Source organism: Amyelois transitella, chromosome 17 (genome assembly GCF_032362555.1).
Source record: "Amyelois transitella isolate CPQ chromosome 17, ilAmyTran1.1, whole genome shotgun sequence".
NCBI classification, from domain to species: Eukaryota; Metazoa; Arthropoda; class Insecta; order Lepidoptera; family Pyralidae; genus Amyelois; species Amyelois transitella.
Window position 1 is genome coordinate 6,544,162 of NC_083520.1, and position 27,813 is coordinate 6,571,974.

Sequence of the window (27,813 nt, forward strand, 5' to 3'; positions counted from 1 at the left end):
TATTTAGGTATCAAAATATAAATAGTGGAATAGCAGTGAGTTCCCCTGGTCGGCTGGCACCGCGTACCTGTGCGTGTGCGTGCGCCACGATGCGCACCTCCGCTTCGCCGCCCGCGGAAAAAGCAGGTAGCTCGCGCGCCGCTGACGACTGTAGCTCAGTGCGCGCGTTCTCTCGCCGCTGGTGGTAGTGTGCGTTGTGCGCGGGCGCATGTGCGGTCCGCAAGCATGGTGCTGTCTACCTGGTGAACGTGAAGTGATTAATGCAGTGCAATATTTTTGACGACATGTCCTGTGACAGGAGAACTAGAGCCGCGCGTTTCCTCGATCTGCGGTGAGTTCGCATCGTCTCACCATGTTTCCTGTCACGGACGCGGATCCTTTGTTGAATCCTCGCTCGGAGTGACGTGCACCCGTCTCTTTTCACCGCGCTCTATCTACCTGCCGCTGTGTAACCGACAGATGTTTTCAGTGTTTGTGTTGTGCTTGGGACTTGAGTTTCTTACAAGAAACAATTTCACTTAATTTTAGTGTGCGCATTCCATTTTAAAGTATTCTATTTTATATAATTTGATATTAAAGTGTAGTGTGGCATGCATTTCTCAGAAATGCATTACTTAGAAAACTGTAATAACTAGTACTTTTTCATTCTTTTGAGCAAAATTTTTCAAGTACAAAGTCATTAGTGTTTACGACCTTGACAGACTAAGTTATGAAACCAGCGACCCAAGCACACGTAATCTTAACTAAATTGGCGGTCACGATTTTCTCTTCAAGCCTTCGCAAGATTCAGAAATAGAATCTAAATGTTAAACCCTTATTGTTTAATTTGCTGAAATGGCATCAGTATACTATACATATTGAACGATTGTGTTCTCTGTCTTGGAATGCAAACTTTTTGTAGAAGTAGTCCAAGCCAGACGCAGAAACACAAATGTGGGGCGCAAGCGCACTCCCCGCCTTGCCTCCCGGCCTTGAAAGGCTCTTGACCAGGCCAGCGTCGCCGATGCTGTATTTATTGCAACCTCCACGATCCGTACCGACGAGGTTATTGACGCCTGGTTGCTTACCCTCACACGACAACTATTTTATTTTTCATGGGAACTCGACTACGAACAGTGACTGGTCCGACTTAGCTCGCCTTCTCCTTGAAGTATTTGTTCTCACGTCGATCTTATTATAATGAACAACTACAATACTCATTACGTCATTGCTAAGCCAGTTTCCGCCTTCAATGTTTGGTAGTTAACGATGTGAGTCACGCGACTGCCACGCTTCATAATAAAATCTGAAGTGCATTGTCCTAGTTGGTTAAAACTGAGGTCAGCCATTACCTAGCGAAGACAACTAGCACAAGAGTGCCCAACTCACAAATACAATCACAATCTATAAATATACTCGTCAAGCGAGCACCTACCTATTCAGGATCGATGCCCAGTCAGTCCTCGGTGAAGGACGATTGTCCAGTTCTTCGCTCCCATTGGAACGGCTTTGTCAATGAATAGCGAGTAAATATATTATTTACGAATAATCACTCAATATTCTACGCAATTATACCAACCTATTTTTTAATCCTTATTATAAATACCAACCTCCAAACTTATAAGCATGCATGGCATGTCTTTAAAAATAAATCGACCTACTTTCGATTTAAGTAATATTATAATATTGGGTTTGTTTTTACCTAAAGAGTTGAATCAGCTGTCTGAATACCATATGGCAGCGAAATCTACACTTCATAAAGCGAACGAGGCCATATGTTGTCGCTTTCACTCCCATCACAAAGTTGGTTCAGGCCACACAAAAAATTTACATTCGGATTATTCCAGCTTTAGTATTTTTATAAAAATATACAATAGCACAAAAAGAAATAATATACCTACCTAAGAACACATAATAGGCGCGCATGATAAAATAATATAAATTAGTTTTAATAGATCTTTTGCAAACCATCTAAATCAAAATAAATATTACCTAAATTTCTAGGGAATGCATAACGAGATACATGTTATTATCTTATTGATAAATAAAATAGATTAGCATATAAAAAAATTAGAATTTACAATAGAAAGTGACGCACGCAGCAACACGCGCTGTAATTCTGGGTTTTGAGAGGGTAAGTTTTTGCCGACAGCAGCTGGTAACCCCATGAGTGACTCACGTCCTGTGTCTGTGCCCCACTGCAGGGCGGGGTGCATGTCATTGACCCCACTCGCAGCCCCAAGCACATACGACGTACACAATCCATTGCCCTTTGTTGCTCTATTATTTATAGTATTTTGCTTGCACAGTGTTCTTTTTTCATCTTTACGCATTATCCATTTTTCACGGACAAATAATGTGAGCTATTCTAAACATCTGCAACTTCAATTTCGATTTCTGATAGTATAATCTGCTTGAGTACGTATAATATAAAAATGGCATTGACAGTATGGTCGATAATCTCAAGCTGTGTTGATTCGACCACCACCGTGCTCCATACCGGTTTCTTCCAAGTCGAGACTCGTTGCATTGTTGATCCTTCCACAGAAAAACAAATAAAACAATCTTTTTTTACAGTCTTATTCCAAGTCATACTTCAGCTTGTTCCATTCCATAGCGTATATCTTACTAATATTATAAATGCGAAGTTTGTGAGTATATCAGGATGTCAGTATGGATGTTTGTTACTCTTTCACGCAAAAACTACTGAACCTATTACGATGAAATTTGGTATGTAGGTTAGCTGAAGACCCAGAATAACAAGGCAACTTTTTATCCCGGAGTTCCCGTGGGATTGATAGGGTTAACATGCGGACAAAGTCGCGGGCGGCGTCTAGTTTTCAATTTATCTTTCTTTAGTTTAACTCCGATTAAATTCCTCCGTTTTGAAGTAAATAAGAAAACAGATCAATGCCCAAGATGCTGCTTCCATATTAAATGCAATCTGTACTCACGGAAGTGCTTGAACCTCGTCATCAACTTAGGTCACGCCTCACTGACGCGATTTGCTTGGCAAATAGTACCTATTTCCTGCCATGCCTTGTGTCTTCTCTCATAAATGTTTTCCATTCCCACCCAACACTAACAGCGAGATATATTTTTCACTGCGAAGTTTTCGATTAGCTTTTCGAATTACTGAACATTTTTTTATTCTTTTGGCATTCGGAAGGTAATCATTGAAATATGTTCAGCACCAATAGAAAAAAGAATAGGACCACTCCATCCCTTTCCCATGGATGTCGTAAAAGGCGACTAAGTGATAGGCTTATAAACTTGGGATTTTAATTTTAAGCGATGGGCTAGCAACCTGTCACTATTTGAATCTCAATTCTATCATTAAGTCAAATAGTAGAACGTGTCCATTTAGTCTTCAAGACTGTTGGCTCTTTCTACCCCGCAAGGGATAAAAAAGTGATTATATGTATGTATGTATGTCAAATGAAACTATCATCCATAGTATATCAGGATAGACCAAATATTAAGTACACATATTGCTAAGTAGGCTGCTTTATTCCAATGTGAATGAACTTAAAAACTTATTCTTTCTCACAAAACTTACATTTATGAAATTTCTTATTGCAAAATGTTCCAATCCACCCGCAGTCGGAAGCTTTTTCGGTTGCGCCGAAGGTATTTAGATACGGCAAGGATGTGCTTATCTGCCAACGGTGTCTGAGTAGATTTGTTCTCATATCGGCCTCACCAACCCGCCTCTTAGAAGATTGCTCCAATTTGCTTCGTGCTTTTCTTTGTCCTCCTATTTGGTCGTGTTTATTTTGTTTTGCTTAAAATGGTCCATAAAATTTGCGCTATCGTTTATCCATATGCTCCGATATCCTCCGAGTTTAGCATTTTTCGGGTATTTAGCAAGTATTTTGTACTACATTGCATGCTGCATACAAGGTAGAATTTAATCACTCTGTATTGCTATACAATAATTAGCGATGCACAGACTTCTACGTAATACATATGACACGTTTAAGGCCTACACAACTCTTGGCACGAAGGCCGTGCTTAAATTGTTTTTGCCTTCGCTGTGTTGTTATAAGCTATTGTGTACAAATGTTAGGAAAACATTCGATGTTAGTTTCCCCTTCATAAAAACTTCCTCGTAAGTCAGATTTTATTTTATTGAAATTTATACATTATAAAAGTCTTGATTTATTTATTTATGTTTAGACTTTCGTAATATTAGAAGAACAATGTATGTATTCTTGAAGGAACTTAGTAGGTCCATGAAATTTGCCTAGACTTGAAGCAGGCTTTGCGGCGAAAGCAGCGCTCCCTTGACATGCTACGGCGCGCGCTCATTGCAGTCAAGGCCCTCGACTACCGGTGCATGCCCTACCCGCCAGAAATATGCACCGCGCTAATGAACAAACAATATCGCCAACTTTGACCGTCAAAGAAGTCCGGGGTTCTTTGACGCTGAATCCTTCTTGCAGTTTTTACCTAGCAATTGACAAGCTTAGTATTTGTGCTTGTTAAAGATTATCGTTTTTGACATCTGTATTCTAGTTTTAAATAACACAACATGTGCAAAAAGCATTTCTTTCGTTGAAATCAGCGCAGAGGTACGCGCATAAATACTACTCAATAGATAACATTAAATATACAATCCTACTAATTAAAATAAAAGCAAAGGACTAATACATCTTATCCTATAGGGCAACACATTTCAAAGCCCGACTCATCGAATCTGAATGACCGTGGCACCGTTGAAGTAGTGTGCGTCGTTTATCCTTGACATGATGAATGCAGCAGCGCAACATGAGCGCACCGTCGTCACACCACGCCACTTGTTATGTAATCATCAGCCGCGGGTATCACTCTGGTATCATGACAAAGATGCATTACAAGTGTATGTTATAAAATAATTATAACAATATTTTGAACTATAACGACGTCATTGAAATATTCTGTAGTATTTCACGATATCATCGAGTAGTCTTAAGTTAGACTTGACTGTGTGTATATGCATGCATTTATTTGGAAGGAGTCTTATAGGCGTACAAAGCACTGTATGAAGTTCATTGTAAATCTGCCGGGGAAACTGCTAAGTAGGTTTTTCCTTGACACGAGTTGCAACACGGCAACAGTTACAAGGTTGCAAAGACACGCCCTGGCGATTATTTAATTGTTATTTAAACCAAAGATAGTGCATCGCTTCCATGTCGAGGTCTGCGCGCAAGAAATCTGAGCTAAATGGGTAATTAAGACGCAATCAAGATAGGGGCAAACGCAATCAAAATTCTGTTGAAGAATCTAGTTTGCCTGTAAGGTATCTTAGAAGCTTTGAAATTATTTGCAAATGTTTATAAGTAAAATTTATATGGGACAAATTACACAGATTGAGTTAGCCTCGACGTAAGTTTGAGACTTGTGTTATGAGATACTAACTACACGATACTATATTTTATAATAAATACTTATATAGATAAACATCCAAGACCCAGGCCAATCAGAAAAAGTTCGTTTCTCATCATGCCCTGGCCGGGAGTATGATCATTTAGACTGCTTAATGCCTAGGATTTCCAAAAATTACATTGCATCAGCCAACTTTTTCTGTACCAGTTTTTATAGTTACTTTAATTGCTATCTGCTATTTCATTTTCCTAAATTCTAAATTAAACCCATCACATATATAAATTCGTATTGGTGTGCCTCTAGGCAAATGCCCATGTAATACTACCGCATTAGTTCATAATCCATTTGACGCTTGTGGTTGTGGGTAAATAGCTAAGTATGCCTTAGTGATCTTACTTCTGGACCGTAGCTTAACGATAGAATTCAATCTATTTTTACGATAGAATGTACTGATAGAAATCCTAACGAGCTATTAATATTGTTAATGCCCTGATACCTGTCCGAGTTAATTAATTTAATGGTCAGAATAAAGAAAATATTTTCAGTTAATTCTATGCATTGGTGTCGGTCGTATGCGTATCCCGTGAACTTTGAGTTTTTAATGTAACCAGTTTGGTAAGTACATAAAATTTTTAATATCTCCCTATATGGTTCGGTCGTCCGGTTGTGCAGCATTTCGCAAGTTGACCCTTATCGTAGCCCCACTTTCTACTTATGACCCGCGATATATTAAAGTGCGACTTGTACTTCTTCTTTTCTTATTTTGTTTATTTCATGGCAGACAATTGTCATGAAGTTTTTTATATGAACCTCATTTCATAAATAACCATTATCACTTCAATTAAGCGCTGTTTGACATTGTAACATTTTTAAATTTTGTTTATTAAACAGATTATCCATGATGTAATCCAATTAACAATTAATCCGTCCTTCACAGGCTCGTTCAGTATTCACTTCAGTTTTGGGACAGAACAACATTTCAATTCCGTTCGTAGATGTTGTTTGTGTACCAAATTAAACGTTGCCAATCAGTAGTTATTTATACGACCATCCATTAAATTTATTTAACATCACAAAAAAAAACTTGGGTATGATTGAAGAAGATGGATTGGTTATTATGTTTCCATTTCCTGACTGTGGTGGCGTCCTGAACATAATATTCGATAAAGTCCTGTAAAGCTAGATAGGCGCTAAAATTACACGCAATACCGAACCAGTGTATGGTAACCGGTTCATCTTAAAGTTGTTATTTATCATCTATTTACTAAAATGAATCGTGTGAGACAGTAGAGAAAGAAGAGTCGTTGACATTGGTGACACGAATGTTCGTGTGAGGGATCCCATATTTACAAAAATGACGGACGAGAAGTGCGCGTCATTCGGCTAGCTAGTTCATTGTTCGAGCGCGTTGGCACACGCTAATGTTGTTGGCCTAGCAACGTAGTTTTGTTCCATTCACCTCTCACCGAGCGAGAATGTTAGAACTTAGCTGTACCCAATTCCTTACAAAAATAAAATCTGATGTCATGGGTTCAAAATTGAATTATCTGATTTGTTTGCTGCGTAGTAGGTATGTTTACTTGCCGGCAAACGCACAATATCGATAACGCTTATTTATGAAAGTTATGTTCTTCGCACAGCATGAGAATATAGTACAGTAAAAAGTACTTTTGCGCAAATAGAGAACCGAGCATGAGCCGGCTATTCCTGGGCCGTTTTGACGTCACATCGATGATATAGTCACGTGTGATATTTGTTTACCAACCACTGGGTATGCACGTGAACTCGCCGGTTAATCTCTTACTTTATCGGGAAAATATTAGCATTGTTATCTATATTTGAACACCGTTATAACAACACGTTCCTTGCTGAAAAAGACCTATTCGTTAAAATATAACTTCATGAACCTTTGGCTTATCAATCCTGATCTGCAAATTCGGCTTTTCTGGATACTAATATATAAAATCAACACGAGCTTAATAGGGATGTTATACAAGTTCAACTTACTGTTTATCAACAGCAGTCTAGGTACATTAAGTTGTTAAACAGCGATGCCGGTGCTGCGCGCGGAGCGGTTCGGGACACATTCACTGCCTTTCACTTCCCGCTTTTGTCATGCAGTCGCTCTAGGCAACGGAAAGGCAGACGGCCTTGTGGTTTGCGTGCCTTTTAGTCGTCCCTTCTCATCTAAAACATGATTATAAGCATCCATCATGCCGGTTCCCGAAAGGACCCCTAGTCCTGTACAAAATCATCATCATTGTATAATGTGAATGAAACTGCATACGTTGTTTACACTGACTGGCTACAGGCAAGCATCAAGGCGTGTGTATATAATCAAGGATTTGCTGTACAATTACACGACATCATGGTCAAGGATAAAATAAATAGCAATTAATGGTCAGCAATAGAACATTCGCATGTGTTGTCAGAATGAGGCTCCAGGGCCGTGTTAACCTTGGCTTTTGAGCGTTGACTTTCACGGTTAGACGGCCGTCTAGTTACATAAGATGAGCGGGCTATCCGCAGCCGACGCCCCGGCATCTGCTCTGACGACATAGATGCCACTCACTAACACACGAACCGGTTCCTCACGCTTCGGTAATAGAATTAAATAATAATACCAATACAAATTTGATGCGGAAATCTTATCTGTTCAAGTTCACATCACCCTGTTCTACCATATTAAAGCGTCAATATCAATATACAACACAAATGCTTGAATATTGACAATGAGCAGAATAGCACCGCTCAATCCACCCTGTGAATAACGTAAATATTCGACTAAACTAAAAAAAAACTTGAAATATATTTCCAATGCGGATTGTTACAACCGTTAAGACTTTACCAAATCTTTGGATTGTTTAAGGTACAAACTTATACTTAAAACGATACTTAACAAAGAATCAGCAACACAAGCCAACAACAAAGAATAAGACAGCAGAGACAAATACATGCCAGACAAACCATGTTATCTGTGTTGAAACTTTTTGTACTTTGTGTAGTTTTGTATTTCTCATTTAACATGATTGATATCTTTTAAACTTACATATTTAAAAAAGGAACTTATGTTTTTAAAACCTCCAAGCATTAATGAAGTATTTTTTATTTTTCATTTGCAGATACAAGAGCGGGGTGCGCTCAGTGAGGAGCGGGGGCGGCGGCGGCGCGGAGGAGGCGCGGCGCGGCGGCCTCAAGGCGCTGCCCAAGCGCGCCCGTACACGCTGCAGGGGTATGAACATGGGGCAAAAGCTATCTGGCGGTGTGAAGTCGGTGTCGCGCGAGTGCACCGCGCCATTCAAAGCTGTAGTCGCCAGAGAGCTGGCACCGGAATCGCCTCGGCCAGCGCGACTCGACGCGTTGCTAGACGCGCCGCCAGCGCACGCTGACTTACAAATTAAACACGCGTGGAATCCCGAAGATAGGTAAGGGTTTAGCATCATTCTTTACGTGCTACCGTTCTCAGTTGTGCAATTGGCCGTCATATTGACAGAACAAAATGTATATCACATTTTTATGCTTTAGAATAGGCTGATGTCTAAGAAGAAATAAGGCATCATCATACCCATCAAATTGAAATTTGGGGTTGAGTATGGATGTAGATTTGTTGATAAATTGTGACTTATTATCTTTAAACAATTCTTAAAGTAATCCCTTATCAAGTCATTGATCGAAGCGAATAAGTGTGTTAATATTATCCGTGTTATAATATTCCGTTACGAAAGGGTAGAATCTATCTCAGAAAATATTTCTCACTTCCATTACGCATTTCGTCATAGATCTAATTACTCTTACGATTTAGATTTCTTCTTCCACGTTGCTCCATGGAAACAATAGCCTGCAACGTATCGCAATGGTCAACATCAATGACGCCATTGATGCAAACACTTCCTTCATTGCAGTTGTATTTTGAGCGCGATCATTTACTATCCGCAACAATTAATTGGTATCTGGCTTTGTATTTTCTTTAACATAAACATTAAACAAATTTTGTTTGCCGTGGTTATGATCAAACTTTACTTTAAGCAAGCAAACATTGGTTAATTTGTTTTTTATAGGTATATCCAACAGCAGAGTACTTCAGAACCCTATGTCATAAATGTGCAAATTAATCGACAGAGTTAACCTCGATTTATTATTATCTATCCCACTTTTCCATCCTACTGAGACTCAAACATTATTTTTATATTTTTTCAGATCACTAAACATATTTGTAAAAGAAGAAGATGCATTAACATTCCACCGACACCCGGTGGCACAAAGTACAGACTGTATTAGAGGGCGAGTGGGTTACTCCCGAGGGCTCCACTGTTGGGAAATAGTGTGGCCGGCACGGCAACGCGGCACGCACGCGGTAGTCGGGGTGGCAACAGCGCACGCGCCGCTCCATTCCGTCGGGTACCAGAGTTTAGTCGGCGCGACCGACCAGAGTTGGGGATGGGATTTGGGAAGAAATAAAGTGAGTATATAAAGATGAACAAATATTTATATTCTGAAACAATTCTTCAGAAGAGTTTTGTACAACAATATAGAATTCTCAGCTTTTTGCCAGTTTGACGCAGGGCCAGAGCCCGTCAATTCTTGTGCTGTTTGAAGCCTGGCCTACTTTTCAGACTGCTTGCACTGCCTACCCCACAAGGAAGATAAACGTGATTATGTATTATAAAATCCTGAAAAAGTATATTCATCTTTCGGCATGAATGTTAAATACGAAACCCAGAAAGAAGTCTATAAAGTGATTTTATGAAACGACAAACACTTCTAAGTATTCTTTTGTTGTTTTACATACCTAAACTTATTTAGAAATAGGCAGTATCTTTGTACTGTACAACATTTTTTTATATAACTTCATTTCATGAATTTGTGATTAAACAAACCGGTTAACTATATATCATTATCTGGTGACATAATAACAAATACATTATTTATTTACAAAGAAATGAACAATTACTATTTTAAAAAGAGGGAAGGAAACTGAAAACACATTAAGACGCTCTTAATTTGTGTGATGTCGTAAGTTAACTAAAAGTGTAGACGCATCATCTTGTGCAAGCTTCCACTGGTCTATTTTGTATAAATACTTCTTAGTGCTGTTAAGATTGTCTTGAGTTATGACATTATCAGTCTTGTCTTGAAATAAAACTAAGTATGCACTTTACAAATCTTATTTATTAATATACAACAGTCTAGTCTCGAAAAACAAAACAGCTGCATCGTCTTACCGTGCGGATTGTAAATGTTAATCGTTTATGCAATAGACATAGGAATAGCAGCAATCTGGGACTATTCAAATCCAATTCCATCATTAATCTAGCCAGCTGAACGTTCATGTCTTTTACAGACTGTTCCTTCGACTGTCTAAGACGTAATATATGTATTGTATGTAAATTACTTAACATTTGTGTCATCGATTCCAGGTATACCACAACGCGAAAGGCACGGGCGGCAGCGGCACGACGTATCCGGCTTTATTACGGCCAAACGAGCAGTTCCTAGTCCCGGACAGACTTCTAGTAGTTTTGGACATGGACGAGGGCACCCTGGCCTTCTGCGCCGACGGCCGGTACTTGGGCGTGGCGGCGCGCGGCCTGCGGGGCAAGACGCTGTACCCGATCGTGTCCGCCGTGTGGGGGCACGCCGAGATCACGATGAAATACATCGGCGGGCTCGATCGTAAGTGTTCATTCATTTGGTTTTGCAATTTTTCTGTGACGACTGTATGGAGTGCGTAATAGCAGCGTTTTTAATTAAAATTTGCAATTCTTACGAATTCAACTTCGTTTACGTATTTTTCTTTTGCCAGCCCGGCCTCGAAATCAGCCGGTCGTATTATGAGCAGAGTCAGAACAGCTTACGGGTTACATGCCGCTATTAGTAAAGACGTTAGAAAGTTTTTTGCGAAAAGCAGCTCAGAGCTGTGGAAGTACCTAAACTGCTTTTAAAGCAATCCGAGCGAAGGGTCAAGACACGAGTTCCTTTTCGCATCAATGTGGTTGTATGGATAATTAGGCCGGAATGTAAAATAATATACTTTTAGTAAAGAAAACTATAATAGAAAAATTCAAAACATAAATATAATCCTGACTTCTATTGCGCCTTAAATCATTGTGTGAAAAACTAACAAAAGACAATCTTACTTTCTCCTCTCTTAAAATTATTACTTTTTTGTTCACGGTCAGTGCGTAAATTAAACAATACATTTTAAAGAGTGGTCGCATGCAACCCGTTGGTAGAAAGTCCACCCTTCCAATAAAATTAATATTCCATTGCTTTTGCAATATTTTTAATGTGAATAAGTTAGTGAACAAGCGAAGTCAACTAGATATGCCAATTCATGAATCGCTCTGTTGCCCCGCAGCGGAGCCGCTGCCGCTGATGGAGCTGTGCCGGCGCGTGATCCGGCAGCGCGTGGGGCGCGGGCGGCTGGCGGCGGCGGCGCAGCGCCTGGCGCTGCCGCCCGCGCTGGCCGCCTACCTGCTGTACCGCGCGCCCTAGCGCCGCCTGCGCGCCCACCCCGCCCGGCGAGTGCCGGACGTCGCCTAAGCCTCTGCTCGAGGAAAGACTCTTTTGTTTTGACTTCTTGAGTGATCGCTTAGCAAACATAGCGCCGAAAGCACTGTTAGTCCTCGTTCAATTTAGTCAAGATAGATTCCGTTGCGAAATTCCACTCTTTGACGTTTTCCTGGAGTGATTGCTCTGCAACTTTAGCCTCGAACGAATAGATCGTATTATTGGTAAAAGGCCCCAATTATTAGCTGCCTTCGTTGGATTTAGTCAAGATAGATTCCGTTGCAGTATTCCACTTGTAGAGAGAAGGTAGTATGCTGTCGACGTTGCTGAACTGTTTATTCACAGATCTTGTACGAAATACTGAAAACATGTTATATTTTCATCTAAACGACACGATTAGATTTCTAAATACTAAAAATTATACCAAGACTATAATGTAATGAAATCAGAATGTGTTTCCGCAACCATGAAATATTCAGCAGCCACCAATAAATAAAGCAACATTTTTTATTATTAAAAATCGATTACGATCTTACATTTATGAACTTGATCTGGAACTCGAATAATTCGCGGCTATTTTTAGTTAATTTAATAATTAAAATTGTATTTTAATATGTCGACGACCACAGCCCAGCGTCAACTATTGGCCGTTAATAAAAGATCATTTGGCTTATCGTCGCGCAAACTAACACAAAAATGGAGGAGTGCTTATGCTGTTTTTAAATTCCACCGCGACCGCCTGGTTTTCGTAGCTTAGATTTAATTAAGAAAAAGGCAATTTGCCGGTAGTTTAAAAAGAACCACAGTTCTGTTCCACAAGAAGTCTGTTTTGGTATATATGAGGTAATATGCTATTTAGGCGTACCATATGGCCTAGAATGAGTTATGCCGATAGTTGGCGCCCGGTCCGGCGTGTCATTTCCAAAACGAACTTTGCTAGAAATGAATTGTCCAAAGGAGTTTGGATAGTCGAAATCGAAATTGCACCCTTGCCACAAGGTCATCATAAATTTGTAATAGACAACAATCCAAAGACAATAGAGAATATATGAATTTCGTGAGTCCAATAAAACTATTTTTTTTATAAGATTAGGCATCACAAAATAGTTGTAAGACTTTTTTGGACGTGATTTAACTAACTACATTACAATGTCTTATAGTCTATTGGTCCATAAAATGAGTGCAATATTTAACTGCATTGGGGGTCTTAATAAATGGTTAAGCGGACGGATTGAAAGCTTTTTCTATGACAGGCCTTACTCCATCCGTAAGCATGCAAAATATATGTTTTATAATTAAATAATGAATTATAATTAAGCTTATTGTGAGCTTTGGATGTTAAAGAAAAAAAAATGTTTATCATTAATTCAAAAGTATAAACAATTTAATGATTAAATCGCTATATTTAGTCGAAGCCAGGTGGTGATAGAAATAATTTTATTTCATAATGTTATTTTAAGTGGTAAGGGTCATTGGTTCTACAATCCGTCCGCCAGCCTCTTCTGCCTATCGCGAGTACCGTGTGCAATCACAAATTTGTACCATAATAATTCTTAGAATTTTTTTTTTAATTCATGGTCCTAAGGACTGAAATTGTTATCGTATAACGCTACAAGTCTGTTATTATTATTACTTAAAGGCAAATAAAGGGCGTATTTTTTATTGTCGTAAAATCACGACAACTATGGCGATCAATCGACTTGCTTCGGTAGGCAGAATGCACGTGGCCAAAAATTCTGCAACTGATTAATCGAAATAAAAAGGTACTGAAATTCAGGTTCAATAAAATTGTGTTATGTTCGAGTTACAAATAAAAGATGTTATTACAGGCCTCTGTCGATAACTTTCTGAGTAATTAGAAACTTATGTAAGGCGCAAGTCGGATAGAATAGATTTTAAATTTAGGAGGCATTACTATTTATATACTAAGACGAAAACGCGAAATATATTGACAAATAAAAATATCTGTTCTGTCTAGCTTGCAGCGCCCGTAATCGGTATAAAGTTTAGATGTTATTATTTTGACACATTGCAAACTATATCAATGACTTATAAAATCTTACTTTTATTTAAATGTTATCTGTGATAATTATACTTTAATGACAAATTGAAATCAGCCCGTTTGTACTGAATTCAATACATGGTTTTCTGTTTTATTCGTGACGTCGAAATTATTCGAGCCTTCGCCTGGACTATCCGACTCGATGGTGGGCGAATATGGTACACTCTGTTACCGATATACAGTTTATGAACGCTTTATATACGACACTATTGTAAGTTAATGTAGAAGTCGATTGCTTAATAAATTTATGTTTACACTGATCAACTGTAATGCAAGCCATATTGATCTCTTAGAAAATACGATCTCTGACCTGACGCCAGTCGAAGCAGAGAAGCGTATTTTACTTGTTAAGAAATATTTTAGAAGATCGACGAAGTAAAACTCACGAGCCTCGGCAAGTTGTAATAATGTAACTAGATGTCATCGTTCTTGTAACAATAGCGTTGCGATCCGCTGCGGCGCGGTCGTTCACTAGGCCAGTGTATCGTTGGCAATCTTAAATACTATATTTTATAGTTCATTAAGTGACTGGATTATATTTTTTAGTTTAGTATGTTTAATTCCTAATGTAAAAATGTGTGCGTGTGTAATGTATATATTTATGACTATACGCATTGTATCCAAATGAATATGTCACCCAGGGATTATGTTAGCTGTACTGTACATGAGCCTAGCGTGTTAAAATTTTTGAATTAATATCTCCTTGTTACGTCTTCTTTTGCGAATTTTAGACTAATAGGTATAAATGCAATAAATTATTGAAAATAGTATTTTCAAAGCACTGTACTAATCGACTCGTCAGCCATTTTGACCCAAATTAGTTATTAATATCTTATCCTTATAAAGATGTGTAAGTACTTCCATTTTAATAAGATTTTTCATATGTAGATTGTACGGCAAGGTAGACATCCCTCGAGGGCTCACTTTTGTACAATGTTGTTATTCACGTTTAATCTCTGCTCTCGCGAATATTTTATAATCTCAAATATCGTAATTACAATAAGCGAAATCAATTTTATACTTAATGAGTTTAACGTGGATACTAACATAGTGAGAATGACTATTGACAAACTGCCAAACGTGTGAGAGAGTGCAAGAGAAGGACAGTGTGCCTGGCGAAGAATGTGTGCGGGTGTTTGTGATATGTATTCGAAGTGCGTTAGACGGATATTTACGTTGTGTAAGAGATATAATCATGATAATTATTACACCAAGCTCGATGTTGACGCGGCCCTTGGCGCTAAACCGCTCTCGGGGACCAACCGTCTCGTTTGAAACACCGGTTACTTTCTCTTTTGTATTGTAGTTTCCTTGCCCGTTCTCAGACTATATCCTAGACGAGGGGGTTTACCGCAAAGGGATGCTATATTAGAGAAAAATAACCGTTCGAATTCTATAAACCGTCAAATTTAGTCCTGTATATAAAATATTATAATTTTTTGCAGTGTCTAACGATTATTATAAGTGGAAATGCATTTTAGTTTAAGTTTTAGGCAATATTTTTAAATGGTCATTTCTAACGGATCACTGCGATTGACAGTCGAATCTCTTAGATACAATGATTTAATTAATAAAAAAAATAGGAAAACAATTGGAATAAATAACGTTAAGAAAATAATAAATGATATGAATCAAAAATATGCTTTTATTTATAAATAACTATCCTATTTGGCATCACATTTCTCATGCGAATCAATTTTTCGTATCTTTATGTAAAATATGGACGGATTGTAAATGTTACATATTTCAAAGTTCAGTCAATTGAAATACCAGTCTCAGATACGTTAATACTATGCATAAGGCATTAATAAATTTTGTAATCTTGGAAGTGTTAAAAAATAGATCAAAATAAACTTAAAGCACTATTCTGTACTACTATTACTAATTCTTATTCCTAGTACAATAATATTTTTTAATCTGTCGGATTTTCTAAATTGTGTTTTTCATGCAAAAGATAAATTTTTACTCATTGCCACAAATTTAATTTGGACATGACGTAAAAATTAAAACCATAAAAAGAAAATTTCAATTAAATACCTATTTTTGTTTTTAAAAGGCGATTTTCTACTTTATTCTTTGGCTGTTTGAAGAAACAAATTGTTTCCACACCGACACATAAATCGTCTGCACAGCAGAACATTACGTCGTGGATTAAGGCGGCCCGAGCACATATAAAACAACTTATTACCATATTATCCATACAAAGCCTTTAAAAAATAGGTACAATAGATTTTCAATTGGCAGAAAGTTAACAACACTAAATTGATACTACTTCTACTCTAACATACTAAATTAAAATTGATTATAATAAAGTTTTGTAGACGAAATGGAATTCCAGTCTTGAACTACCCTACTAAGTTATTTGGATTTCCATACAAAAATACTTTATGTGTGTACTGTCAAAATCGTAAGAATACAGAGCTGTGATATAAAAAATTAAGTTTTTCATTAAACCAACGTTTACATTTACATAAAAGGCTAATTCTTATGAGATAGCTCATATCTATGAGCAAATGCTATAATTTTATCAAATATTGTTGTAAATACATAATTACATTCAGACTTTTTTACAACTTTGTTTTATTTATTAATTTCAAAAGGAAAGAAACGTTCACACGTGTTGCTAATAGTTTCTGCATACAAATCTCTTCAATCAATTTGTCCAAAATAGATTGAACAACATACATATATAGTAGTGCGGCGTTGCGTAGGCGTACGTAACGTGTAACCTTGTATGTGCGTACGATAAAGTATAGCAGAATTTTTGGCTCTGTATACTTATAAGTTATTGACTTTACAATATAAACTACAGACAATTTCACTGAAAAAAAGCTAGTATTTTTTACAATGGCAAATACTTACAAATCTAATCAAGCAGCGTGTGATGTTCTACTACGGTATCATCGGTGATGACGATGGTGTTCTCGTCCGTGAAGTCCTGCGGCAGGTCTATCTGGGCCGTCAGCTCGTGTAAACCGCTTAGCAACTCGTTTAACGATGACTGGAAAGAAAACAGCTGAACATGGCCTATCAGTCTTTTCGAGATTGTTGGCTCTGTTTACTCCACAAGGGATTTAGATGTGATTATATGTATGTATGGAAAGAATATTTATTGAATAGAAAACAAATTACATTACATAGGTATATAAAAAGTTTTTATTAGTTTGATCTTTATTGTGCAAGAACAATATTTCTTTATAATAATAATAAAACTTCTAACCAAATTTAATTGCACTTTAGTAAAATTTGACATCATAGTTTTTCACAGTAACATGATTTTACTATTAAATTTCCAATTCTGAAAAAAATTTAGTTGTTCATGTACTTTAAATTTAACATACTGCTGCAAAGTATAATTTCTCATTTGTAGTGTGTAAATGTAGCACAATAGTGTGCATTAAAGATATTAGGACGCAACGGAGTGAAACGCCAGGACGATGATGCAGTCTAACAATTTGCAAAAAATATATACCTTAGTTTCGTTAAAATGTGCCAATTGTTCGTCTATACTCGGGTCCTCGCCTTCGTACTGATCGGTCAGCGCCTGTAAGTGTGCAGGGAGGAGGTCGGCGTCCACTGCACCGGACTCGTTACGAAGCACCCTGTAAATATTGCAAAGTTGAGAATTAACATATGGATAAATGATGGTATAATCATGTGTGCCTTTTGATATAATTAGTTCTGTGATGTTGGCTAGGTTTTAAAAAATGACAATAATTTACTAATTTAGCTGTTTGTATAAATATAGCTGTTTCTTATTCCGTACATATTGTAAAAGTCAATCGAAGGAAAGGCTAAAAAACTTGGGACTAATTAAGATCGGCTAGCACTATCTAAATCTTACGCCTTCAGCAATAATTCGTCCAGGTAAACATGGCCTTTAAATTTTTTTAAACTAAGCTCTGTCTACCCCGTAAAGGATAAAGACCAGAAAGGCCATGTTCACGATCGAGTTCAGAATCAGCTTCACAACTTACGCTAGCACCCTCTAGTCAACAATATCAAACAAAACAGAATGTGACCATAGACACTGACCTGAGTATCCTCCTGCGCGTGACCTCGGCGCCGCACAGCACGGTGACGGTGGCCAGCGCGGAGCCCGCGCAGTCCCGCGCTCGCCGCTCCACTCGCCCCCAGTCCAGCGCTAGCTTCACCACGTGTTTACTTCTAGGACCCACCACGCTTCGAGCGCCCTCTAGCTGAGAGGATTCCGTCGCGAACATGAATTGAACTGGAACAAAAACGAATTTCGTGTGAGATGTATTTTGTTAAGTAATTTATCTTAATATTTCGCAACAGGAATAATTTGCCTGAATCAGAAGTTGCTTCAGCGGTTCCTGTCTTTTTTTCAAAAATAGTTACATACGATAAAGATCTTCATAGATTCTGTTTTTGACAGATGTTCATAGGCCACTCGCTTGCTATGTGAAGGACTGGGGGTCAACCAATATTAAGACTTGAAACCAATGGAGTCATTGGACCAAAGAAAACCAAGATCGACTAACAGGCCAAACAATTTAACCGAAAAAAGAGCATCAAGTAATCACGATTGAAACATCCTCTTAAGTAGCCCTACAGGCAGATGCGAGATTTATGACAGCTACGCATATAATCAAGTCTACATCCCTTCCAGTTGGGATAATTTAGGTGCAAATCCAGTAGATGAGGGCTACTCACGGTTGAAGTGCACGGTGGCGCAGACGAAGGCGGGCGCGGGCGCCTTGTTGTAGAGCGCGAGCTCCACGCGGCGGCGCGCGGCGGCGCGCACCAGCGCCGTGTCGCCGTACGTCACCAGCCCGCTCCAGCGCGCGGGCGCGCCGCCTGCGCAGCCGTATAGGCGGATCTACGGTGTGGACGGGTGAGGAGGAAATAAGTCATGTTTTCTTGTTATCTATACTAATATTATAAAGCTGAAGAGTTTGTTTGCTTGAACGCGCTAATCTCGGCAAATAGTTCGAATTGAAAAATTATTTTTGCGTTGAATGAAACACTTATCGAGGAAGGCTTTAGGCTATATAACATCACGCTGCAACTATTAGGAGCAAAGAAATAATGTAAAATGTGAAAAAAACAGGTAAAATTATTCATCCTTGAGAGCTTCAATGATGCCCAAAATAACTATTCCACGCGGATGAAGTCGCGGGCACAGCTAGTAATATATAAATATATAGTGTTATCTACACGCAAAAAACTACATCATGTGCTTTCTGACAAAATATAAATAGTAAAAAACTATGTTTAGTAAATGTCACGGAGACTTCTACTAAAAGACAAAGGCACTAACAATTAATGCTTCAAGGACTCCCTTGGACTGTCAGACAAGTAAACAATAGGAATCTTCTCACGATATCCAAGGTGATAACTAGCTTAGACGGGTTGCCAAAACTGCAAAACGTATGCTTAGATAGCCGAAATAGTATGGTCAAAGAGGACAGATATAACAATACTTACAGCTCTCGAAAATTCGCTGTTCTTATCATGTACCAAATGAAGCACTGCATTTTGGGGACTGTTCGAACTTGGATTAAACAATATCGGCAGCGGTCTACACTCATTCGCTGAAAACGACACCAAATATATGCCTTTCAATTCCCCTCCAGGTAAATCTATAGCAAATCCATCTCCAGTAATATGACATCTGATTTGAATCTTCTTATCCAGAACATTCCGCATACTAAGCTCTTTGCGGCCAGGGCGAACCCAGGATAACACGTTGTGGTTAGACTTTACAGGGAATATCTTGAGCTTTTCAGAACCACCACAAATTTCGATCTTTGTTTTGTTTCCACTTGAGACTTCTTCGAACGCCAAAATTCTGAAAACGAGTATAAGAGAAAATAACTTTAGTGACATTTATTTTTTAGCACAAGTTGTTCGTGTTTAGTCCTTTAGTCACCTCTGGACATCCACAAATAAGGATGAATTGATATGTAAACTGTTACTTAACAATTATCTTACAAAACAGTTGAGAGTACAATCGCGACTACATTATTAAAAGTAATGGAAATCTTAATAAAGTTTAATTAAAACAGGTAGGAAAACACTAACGCCTCAGTTATGCAGTCTTCGGGTCCCGTATACGCCACACCGACGGTTTTACTTTCTCCAGGCCGTATGTCGAATTTAGACGGAGATATTTTGAAAGGAATTTTACTATGGCCCGCTACATTCGCCATTGCGAATTTAACGAACCACATGCCTGGGATTGTGCCCGTGTTAGTTAGAGTTATTTTAGTCGGTTCTGGAAATGAAAACGATTTAAATATATTTATATACATACATTTATAAACTTATTTCCACAAACACACCGAAATTCAAATGCATTAATTTTAAAACTTACCATGAGTCAGTTCTAACTTGGTCTCTGGCGTAACTCCAGTTTGCACCACCAGATTGACCGACCCAACGCTAGCTATAAGATCCACCTTCCTCAGGGTCGTATTCAACCCATAAAGGTTTACGTTCAAGGCTCCGTTGAAAGATGCCATTGCATCAGCTGAAATGTGTAATTAGTTTCGTGTCACAAATTTGGTGTTACAATGTATTAAATTTTTTTATATTTCGAATGTTTTGGCACCACCATGTACAAAAATGCCTCAATGGCTGTTTTTTAACAACTATTTTTTTCCATCCAGCTAAAAAATTATGTATGTATTGTTACTTACGTATTTGTATATCGGATAACTTGGGCGCTTTGAACGTTATGGTGACTCTAATAGCATTCCCGCTAGAAAGTCTACATAGCTGCTTATTAAGGATCTTGCCCTTCCCTTTCCCCTGAGCCTCTTCTGTAGATCCTTGACGGTCCATCAGCACTTTATTCACATCACACTTCTTTATCTCCTGTACATTTTTAATAGCAAACAAACTGTCTCCTTCTACCACAGATAGGTCTAACTGCAAATCGACTTCACAGTCACTCAAAAGTACAAATGCTTTCGTGAGCACCGTCTTTTCTTGAATCGGCGGGAACGTTACTTTATTGACTCCATCACTCGACATGGCTTGTATCACGGGCATTTTTATATCGATAGCAACACTACCCTTCTGTATTACATCTAAATCTATAGATGCATCTTTCAGGAACATAGTGAAAGGTAGTGAAGTGCTCATTTCGACGTTAGAAGTGATGTGTAGGGTGAATCGTTCATCCTTCCCCGGAGCCAGGAGAATGGGGAATCGGGGTAATTCTATAGTGAGATTTTTGCCATCATCAGGGAGCTCGTCAAATTGAAACTTGGCAGTCAACCAGGTTTCTGTCAGTATTGTCGTTGTTACGGTGACAGGGCAGCTTACACCTTGAATAGTAAAAATCATTAGGTAAGGTGAGGGAAGGAAGTTAACTAAATAAAACTGGAAATAGTCCCGACATAGTGTCTGCACGCTACTAAATAGAATGCAGTTGCCAAACCACTAAAGTGGGTAGTTTTTAACAATGGCTAACTAATAGAAAATATAATCTTAATGTAACAAAATAACTATATATAATTAAGTTCAGTGTAAAGACGGAATTTGGATCTAACTTACACAAAGTTTTGGTGTATCCCACTATTTCCATGGAAATAGAGGGTATCATTGAAAGTTTTCGAATTTTAAAAGTTATAACAATTGTAATCATACGGTTGTGTTAAACTTACCCACGTATCCGTTAGCTACTGTGGCAGTAATATCAGCCCATTGCTCTGAAAATATAAATGGACATATTTACTTTATTCAAAAGAAAAAGATCATAACGGTAAAACTTTGACACTTTAATGTTTCAATGATGAAAACAAATTAGCTTTCAATGGCGACATCGATTTCCCCAACAGTCAAAGTATATAGTGGCTTATTTACAAACTGAAATAGTCAAAATGAAATTATGTGTCAAGTACACATAATTTCATTTTGACTATTTCAGTAAAACATCACTTTGTTGTAGTTCGGTGAAAAACTATATTTTATTGTTAGCATGTTAGTATATTATTTAGCTTTTGCAATGGGTTAGGTATACCATTTTATGGTAATTTTTTATGCAACTGGTTATTAGAATTCCACTTCCGAAAAGCTAAGAAGCAAGCCCCACCAACCTTTCGCGAGCGACTGCCTCAAATGCCTATGGCGCAACAGCTCGTGCCAATTAACTGATTTATCTAATTCTTTATACTCGCTATTTGGGGAGGGGATATGTGCGTCGCCTGAAAAATTTAATATACAAGAAATATATATGTATAAATAAATATAAATACATTTTAAGTGGAGCAGCAATATAGTAAATACACATCTAATGATAAATTACTTTGAATAATACAAATCTTTTACATAATTTACATAGTGGTCATATTTCTTTTTAATCGATACACATATGTATAGTATTACGGTAACAGATATATTAAGTTTTGTTTTGCTTTTGAAATAATAATTTCTATTGATATAAAGTTAGGGATAAAAATAAAATAATGCAATCATACTGTGTAATAATAAAAATCTATATACAGCATTTCTTTTGTGAATTCAATAGTAACTTGGCGAAAGACAAACAAGTGTAAACAAGTATAACTACCCACAATCTCAATTACAACTGAGTACTACAAATAAATTCAAGAACTATAATAATTTACCTCTACTGGTATGTAAAGGGCTATTGCTAGCCTTGAAACTCGAGTAGTTATCCTGAACTGTAGTCAAAGTTGACTGAGTGGATGGAGACCTAGATCTCACAGACGTAAGTTTCTCTTTAACATCTTCTTCTAGAGCATTCTTCAATTCGTTAAAACTCAAAGTATCCGCAGTAACAAATACGGCTGGCACTTCTTCATTTATATTAGTTTTCTTGTCAACTGATATCACGGTGTTGATGCTACCCGCTGTACTGGCTGTGGCCAGGCTTTTCGTATCCTTCAAAAGGGTTACATGTACTTCGTTGTTTGGCTTGCATTCCTGTATGTTCTGTAATTCTGTGAGCGGCTGTGTTTTCTTTTTGTTTAATTTCAACATATCTGATACCCTAACGTTAGTGCTGGATTGTCTGCCTGTAAATTCAAGTAGGTAGGTAAGGTTTAGGGTACTCTTGCCTTAATCTAGCTAAGAAATTCCCGATTTGATCAAATGTTCGTTTAGGATGACATCAAAAACTTTCCAAAAATATTCTTCACTTACCCAAAAAGTCCTGAATCTTGGAAATGCTCAGAGAAGGCTCGTCACCATCTGTATCTTCCTGCACAAGCCTCATTGAATGTTCCAGATTCCTGATCAAAATGTCAGATGGCGTTGCAGTCGCCATGTTGATCATTGACTTGTGATTCATGGTGTTGTATGACAATGGCAACATCGGCTTCTCCAGTAATTTGTTCACCTTCGTATTATCCTGCATCAGAGAAAGTATTAAAATCCTGGCAAGACTTCGAGACGATGTTATGCATTACACATTTTTAGTTACAAATCTTGGTGCCGTGGTTATCGGCACTCCATCTCTTTCCCATGGATATAGCAAAAGGTGACTAAAGGATAGACTAATAAACTTGGGATTCTTCTTATAGTTGATGGGTAGAAGCCTACATCACTATTTGATTCTCAATTCTATCATTAAACTAAAATTGAGATTAAATGTATGTATGTATTTTGGCCTCTAAAGAAAGCTAATGGTAAATTCTAATTATTGTAATATAATTTTAATACTTACTTGTTTTTCCAGATTTCCACTGAAAACATTCTGAATATCCTTCTTATGATCTAAATTGTTTTTTTTCTCCAATGTTTTTGTGTTGTTCAAATTGTTGACAATACTTTTTTCTGGTACATTATCTGGAATGCGCGGCTGCTTAACGGGAACGCTATCTAAGGTGTGATCCATTTTGTAATGTGTTGAATGCCCAACTGGATCCATCTGATAACTAGCTGATACTGAAAAAAACAATAAAAGATAAAGAATAACAATTTGTATTGATTTGTCCGAATCTATTGCATAAAGATTGTTTCTCTATCTCTCTTCTTTAGCTGTTAACGATTTCACCATCACCAACTAACTTGGATAATGATTGGTTGCTTATAATAGTAGTAGATAGTTGATACTCATATTAACAACCTTCATTTATAAATTACAAATCAAACAGGTGATGTATTTTTTACCTTCACTAATACTGGGTGCATAGGATCTGTCGGGACTATCGGTCTTTCCAAGAATTTTCCCGAAATCGGGACATCTATTTTGAAAATAGGCTCCCATTGAGGTGTTATTGCTGACCCTACAATCAAAATAATAATACTAAATGAAACAAGTACAGTCCAGAGTAAAACCATGGAACAAATAGTGATGCAGAAAATATACAAAATTTATTATGCTTTTCAATTGGGACTTCCACAACCTTAGCAGGGAAATTCAATGTTCATGGCAACACATCTAGTTGCCTGAATATGCGGGTTTTCTCACTATGTTTTCCCTCGAAAAAGTTACTTGCCAGGTGTATTCTGTAGCTAAATAATTCAACTAAACATACATGCTTTCTGTGATGTTTGTTCTCTGGTTAGTAGGGACTGGTAGAACTGCTTCTCTTTTGATAAAAGATGACTCGTCCGCCGTAAGATCTCTCTGCAAAACAAAAATGTTTATTACAAACTATCTTTACCATTTCTTGTCCACAAATAACCAAAATTTTAAACAACATACATACAAATAATGACGTCTACTTGAAGGGTAGACAGAGCCAACAATCTTAAAAATTCTGATTCAACACATTCAACTGTTTGGCTTGTTGAGTTGAGATTCAAATAGTGACAGGTTGCTAGTCGATCCCATTATTAAATTACTGAATTTACCGCCCCTGTATTTTTTCAAGTATCTGTGTGCTTATAAGAATATCTTATCATTATAAAAAATTTACCTTTGAATGAAAAGAAAAATCAGTAGCAATGGAATGTCTGAGTATATCGTGAACTTCAGTGGTTTGCCTGTCCATTTCATTGGTGATGCTGTCGAGGGCTATTGAGTGGCGGCCGTACTGCTGGTCCAAAGTCTGGGTGGTGCTCATTAGTTTAGTTTCCATCTCCTGTGCTCCAGTCGATCGGCCTGTCATCTCGCCGGGATTGAAAGCGGTCTGAAAAATAATAATTCATAGTTATGGTGAGCCCTTTTTAATGTCAATGAAGCCAAGTCTGGCGCTATTTTTAAGAGAAAAGAATGTGAAATGTGTGTGCGTGTATAGTTTTTGCAGAATACCTGTTAAAATCAGAAAATTGTATTGAAGGGACAATGAAGGATTCTATATACGTACAGACACAAGCCAACAGTTCTAAAAGAAATAATCATTTAAAATTACTCATTTACCTTTCTCTTTGACATTTAGAATCTGCATGGAAAGAGAAATAGCTGTTACATTTTTACTTTATTATTAGACCAACATTGAAGTTCTTATATATGAAATGTGTTCTTGTATTATGATATATGTACTTACAGATTTGCTGAGAGATAAATTGCCAAGAGAGTCTCCAAATCCTGAAAACAAGTATAACTTTCAGACATTGTGATACATGATTACTCTAAAACCATACAGAAAAATAAAATTGCAAATGTGTATTAAATCATAATCAATGTTATTATACATTATGATTTCTCACTTTACCTAATCTAAAGTATTTTAATAAATTTCATTACAGAAAAAGTATAACAAAGGGGCTTTCTTTCATATAAAAATTATTCTACAATTGAATGCAGTGTAATTTGTTCCGCCGCTTTTTCTACACATGCGCTTTGGAAGCGGTAGTAGTTGTAATTAGATTTAAATGATGTGATTTCCATAAGTGATACATTGTATCCAATTTTGAAAATAAATCTACTCTTTTCTAATGGACTCATATTAGTTAAGATAGTTTATTCTATTGTAGCAAATAACAAATGGTTTATATAGGTTCACAACCAGAGAGAAACACTTGATTTCCTTACCTTCAACTCTCTCCAGGTCTATAATGCCTGACGATGTGTTTGTGTTTGCTCCAGACTTGTCTTGAGCTGCAGGATGAGATGCCAATCTGCAAACAACAAATAAATTTCAGAAGTACATTTTTTGTATTGAATTTCAAGCTCTAAATCCTACAATCTGTCAATATTTCTTGAGCAAATGCTTAAGAAATGTTGAATAGTATATTCTCACTCAGACTATGATGAATTAAAACACATAAAACTCTTTATGTTGCAAAGTAAATGATTAACTGTGCAATGAAAATGTATAATTTCTACATATTTTGGTGTTAAAGTATGGGGAAGTAATAGTAAATACTTCCCCACACTTTAACAATAAACTAAATGTTTAACTGTGCAGTTTTCCCTGTTTTTTTTCACATTTGTTTTCTCATATCTCTATAAATGGTCTATTCAACACAAAAATAATTCTTCAATTTGAACCAGTAGTTCCTGAGATTAGCGCAGTCAAAAAAACAAACAAACAAACTCTTCAACTTTATAATATTAGTATTAGTATATAATATAAGTAGATAATTGTTTTATTTTTTTCTTCGTTAAACTGATAATGAATTCTATAAATTAAACAGAAAGCATATAGTTAATAAAAAATAGATTCATCACTCTGTTGATCAACAGTTACCTTAAAGGCGAGAAATTCTAGGTCATTTAAGTTCATAGATTTATTAATGTTAATACACATGGGAAGCGATTCATATAACTACGTGACCAACGTATACATACGGTATCACTAAGAGTCAGGAAATTGACCTATTTATTCAAACAATTACGTGACATGGCAGATAAAAGTACAATTAATATGGTCTATGATGCTTTGGCTAAGTCAATTATAACGTACTGCATTTCCACTTGGGGTGGATGTACCAAAACAGATATGATAGAATTGGAAAGGGCGCAAAGGCTTATACTCAAAGTAAGCTTGTCTAAACCGCCACTTTATCCCACAAATAAACTTTATCAAGAGGCAGGAGTATTGACTTTTAGACAGCTATATATATCGGCAACGGTTACGCATATACATTCTACCCTTCTCGCGAATGTAAAGAAGGATATGGCCGAAGAAAGAAGAAAGTACGCAGTCTGTGAGCGTATATTCGTAAATACGTCTTTTGCACATAAATTTTATGACTTTCGTGGAGGAATGTTGTATAATATTATTAATAAGAAATTGGATTTATATAATTGTAGGAAAAAGGAATTTCAACTAAAACTTAAGGAATGGTTCATTGATTTAGATTATGAGGCTACGGAGAGCATTTTAGAATTTATGTCTTAAAAAATAATAATAAAATTAATAAATAAATATATATGAGTATGTATAACAGAAGACTGTGTAACTTCACATTTGTAACATCGGAAGTAACAAGGGGACCTGGTGACCCAAGATACAGGTTCCGGCCTAGTTTGAGTTTCCAGGACTCTAACAAGTTTTTGTAATTGTTTTCTCTTTTTTACTATTATTGTGTTATCTATTGTGTAACTTGTGGAGTTAAATAAAATATTGTTGAATTTTGATTTTTTTTTAATTTGAATTTGAACCAACTCTACACCCTGAAGCGTAAGCCTTAATTATATATATAAGTGGTCCCAGGCTCCTTTGGTAATCAAATTTCAAACTCAACAATTTACCTGCTCAAATCTTCATCGTTTAGTAACAAACGTCGAGGGAAGTTGAACGACCTGTCCTCGGCTAAATGTATAAGTCTTTGTATTTTATTAGGGGTCAAAGGATTAATATCCATTTTTTAATAAAACCGTTCGTTTGCTTCAGGAAGTAACTTTATTAAAAGTCGACAGAAATTCGTTGAATTTCAAACTGACTTCATTTCAATTCAAATCAACAAACAATACTATTTTCAGCTGTGAAAAATGACATTGACGTTACAAATGTCAACATTCTTTTTTTCTGAGACGGCATGCACCTGACGTCAGTCGCGACAGT

General features: G+C 37.1%; 2 protein-coding genes across 8 annotated transcripts in view; one reads left to right on the forward strand and one right to left on the reverse strand.

Moving 5' to 3' along the window:
• Positions 1 to 15,532, forward strand: part of LOC106134310 (protein gustavus) — a 48,552-nt gene extending 33,020 nt beyond the window's left edge. For 3 of the 4 annotated variants that reach the window (XM_060948756.1, XM_013334325.2, XM_060948757.1), the window contains exons 2-5: positions 8,469 to 8,771; positions 9,544 to 9,805; positions 10,764 to 11,019; positions 11,705 to 15,532. In XM_060948756.1, the coding sequence (XP_060804739.1) occupies positions 8,581 to 8,771; positions 9,544 to 9,805; positions 10,764 to 11,019; positions 11,705 to 11,841 (846 nt within the window). In that variant the 5' untranslated portion in view covers positions 8,469 to 8,580 and the 3' untranslated portion in view covers positions 11,842 to 15,532. Of the gene's footprint in view, positions 1 to 135; positions 332 to 8,468; positions 8,772 to 9,543; positions 9,806 to 10,763; positions 11,020 to 11,704 lie in introns of those variants that run through there. The other variant, XM_013334324.2, reaches the window with a different exon arrangement.
• LOC106134308 (uncharacterized) lies at positions 1 to 27,692 on the reverse strand. 4 transcript variants are annotated; one of them, XM_013334321.2, is made up of 20 exons: positions 27,501 to 27,692; positions 25,836 to 25,921; positions 25,348 to 25,388; positions 24,778 to 24,990; positions 24,394 to 24,485; positions 24,026 to 24,141; positions 23,580 to 23,800; positions 23,057 to 23,264; positions 22,519 to 22,929; positions 21,988 to 22,095; positions 21,556 to 21,600; positions 20,584 to 21,216; positions 20,259 to 20,414; positions 19,967 to 20,159; positions 19,370 to 19,733; positions 18,596 to 18,761; positions 17,954 to 18,149; positions 17,391 to 17,520; positions 16,781 to 16,919; positions 1 to 239 (listed from the first exon to the last, which is right to left on the reverse strand). In XM_013334321.2, exons 1-19 carry the CDS (start codon positions 27,611 to 27,613, stop codon positions 16,785 to 16,787), a joined length of 3,627 nt encoding a protein of 1,208 aa, XP_013189775.2. In that variant the 5' UTR covers positions 27,614 to 27,692; the 3' UTR covers positions 1 to 239; positions 16,781 to 16,784. The 4 variants fall into 4 exon arrangements, with proteins under 4 accessions (XP_013189775.2, XP_013189776.2, XP_013189774.2 ...); XM_013334322.2 differs by lacking the exon at positions 1 to 239 and adding an exon at positions 9,944 to 10,016; XM_013334320.2 differs by lacking the exon at positions 1 to 239 and having other exon boundaries at positions 15,546 to 16,919.
• Positions 27,693 to 27,813: the final 121 nt, after the last annotated feature.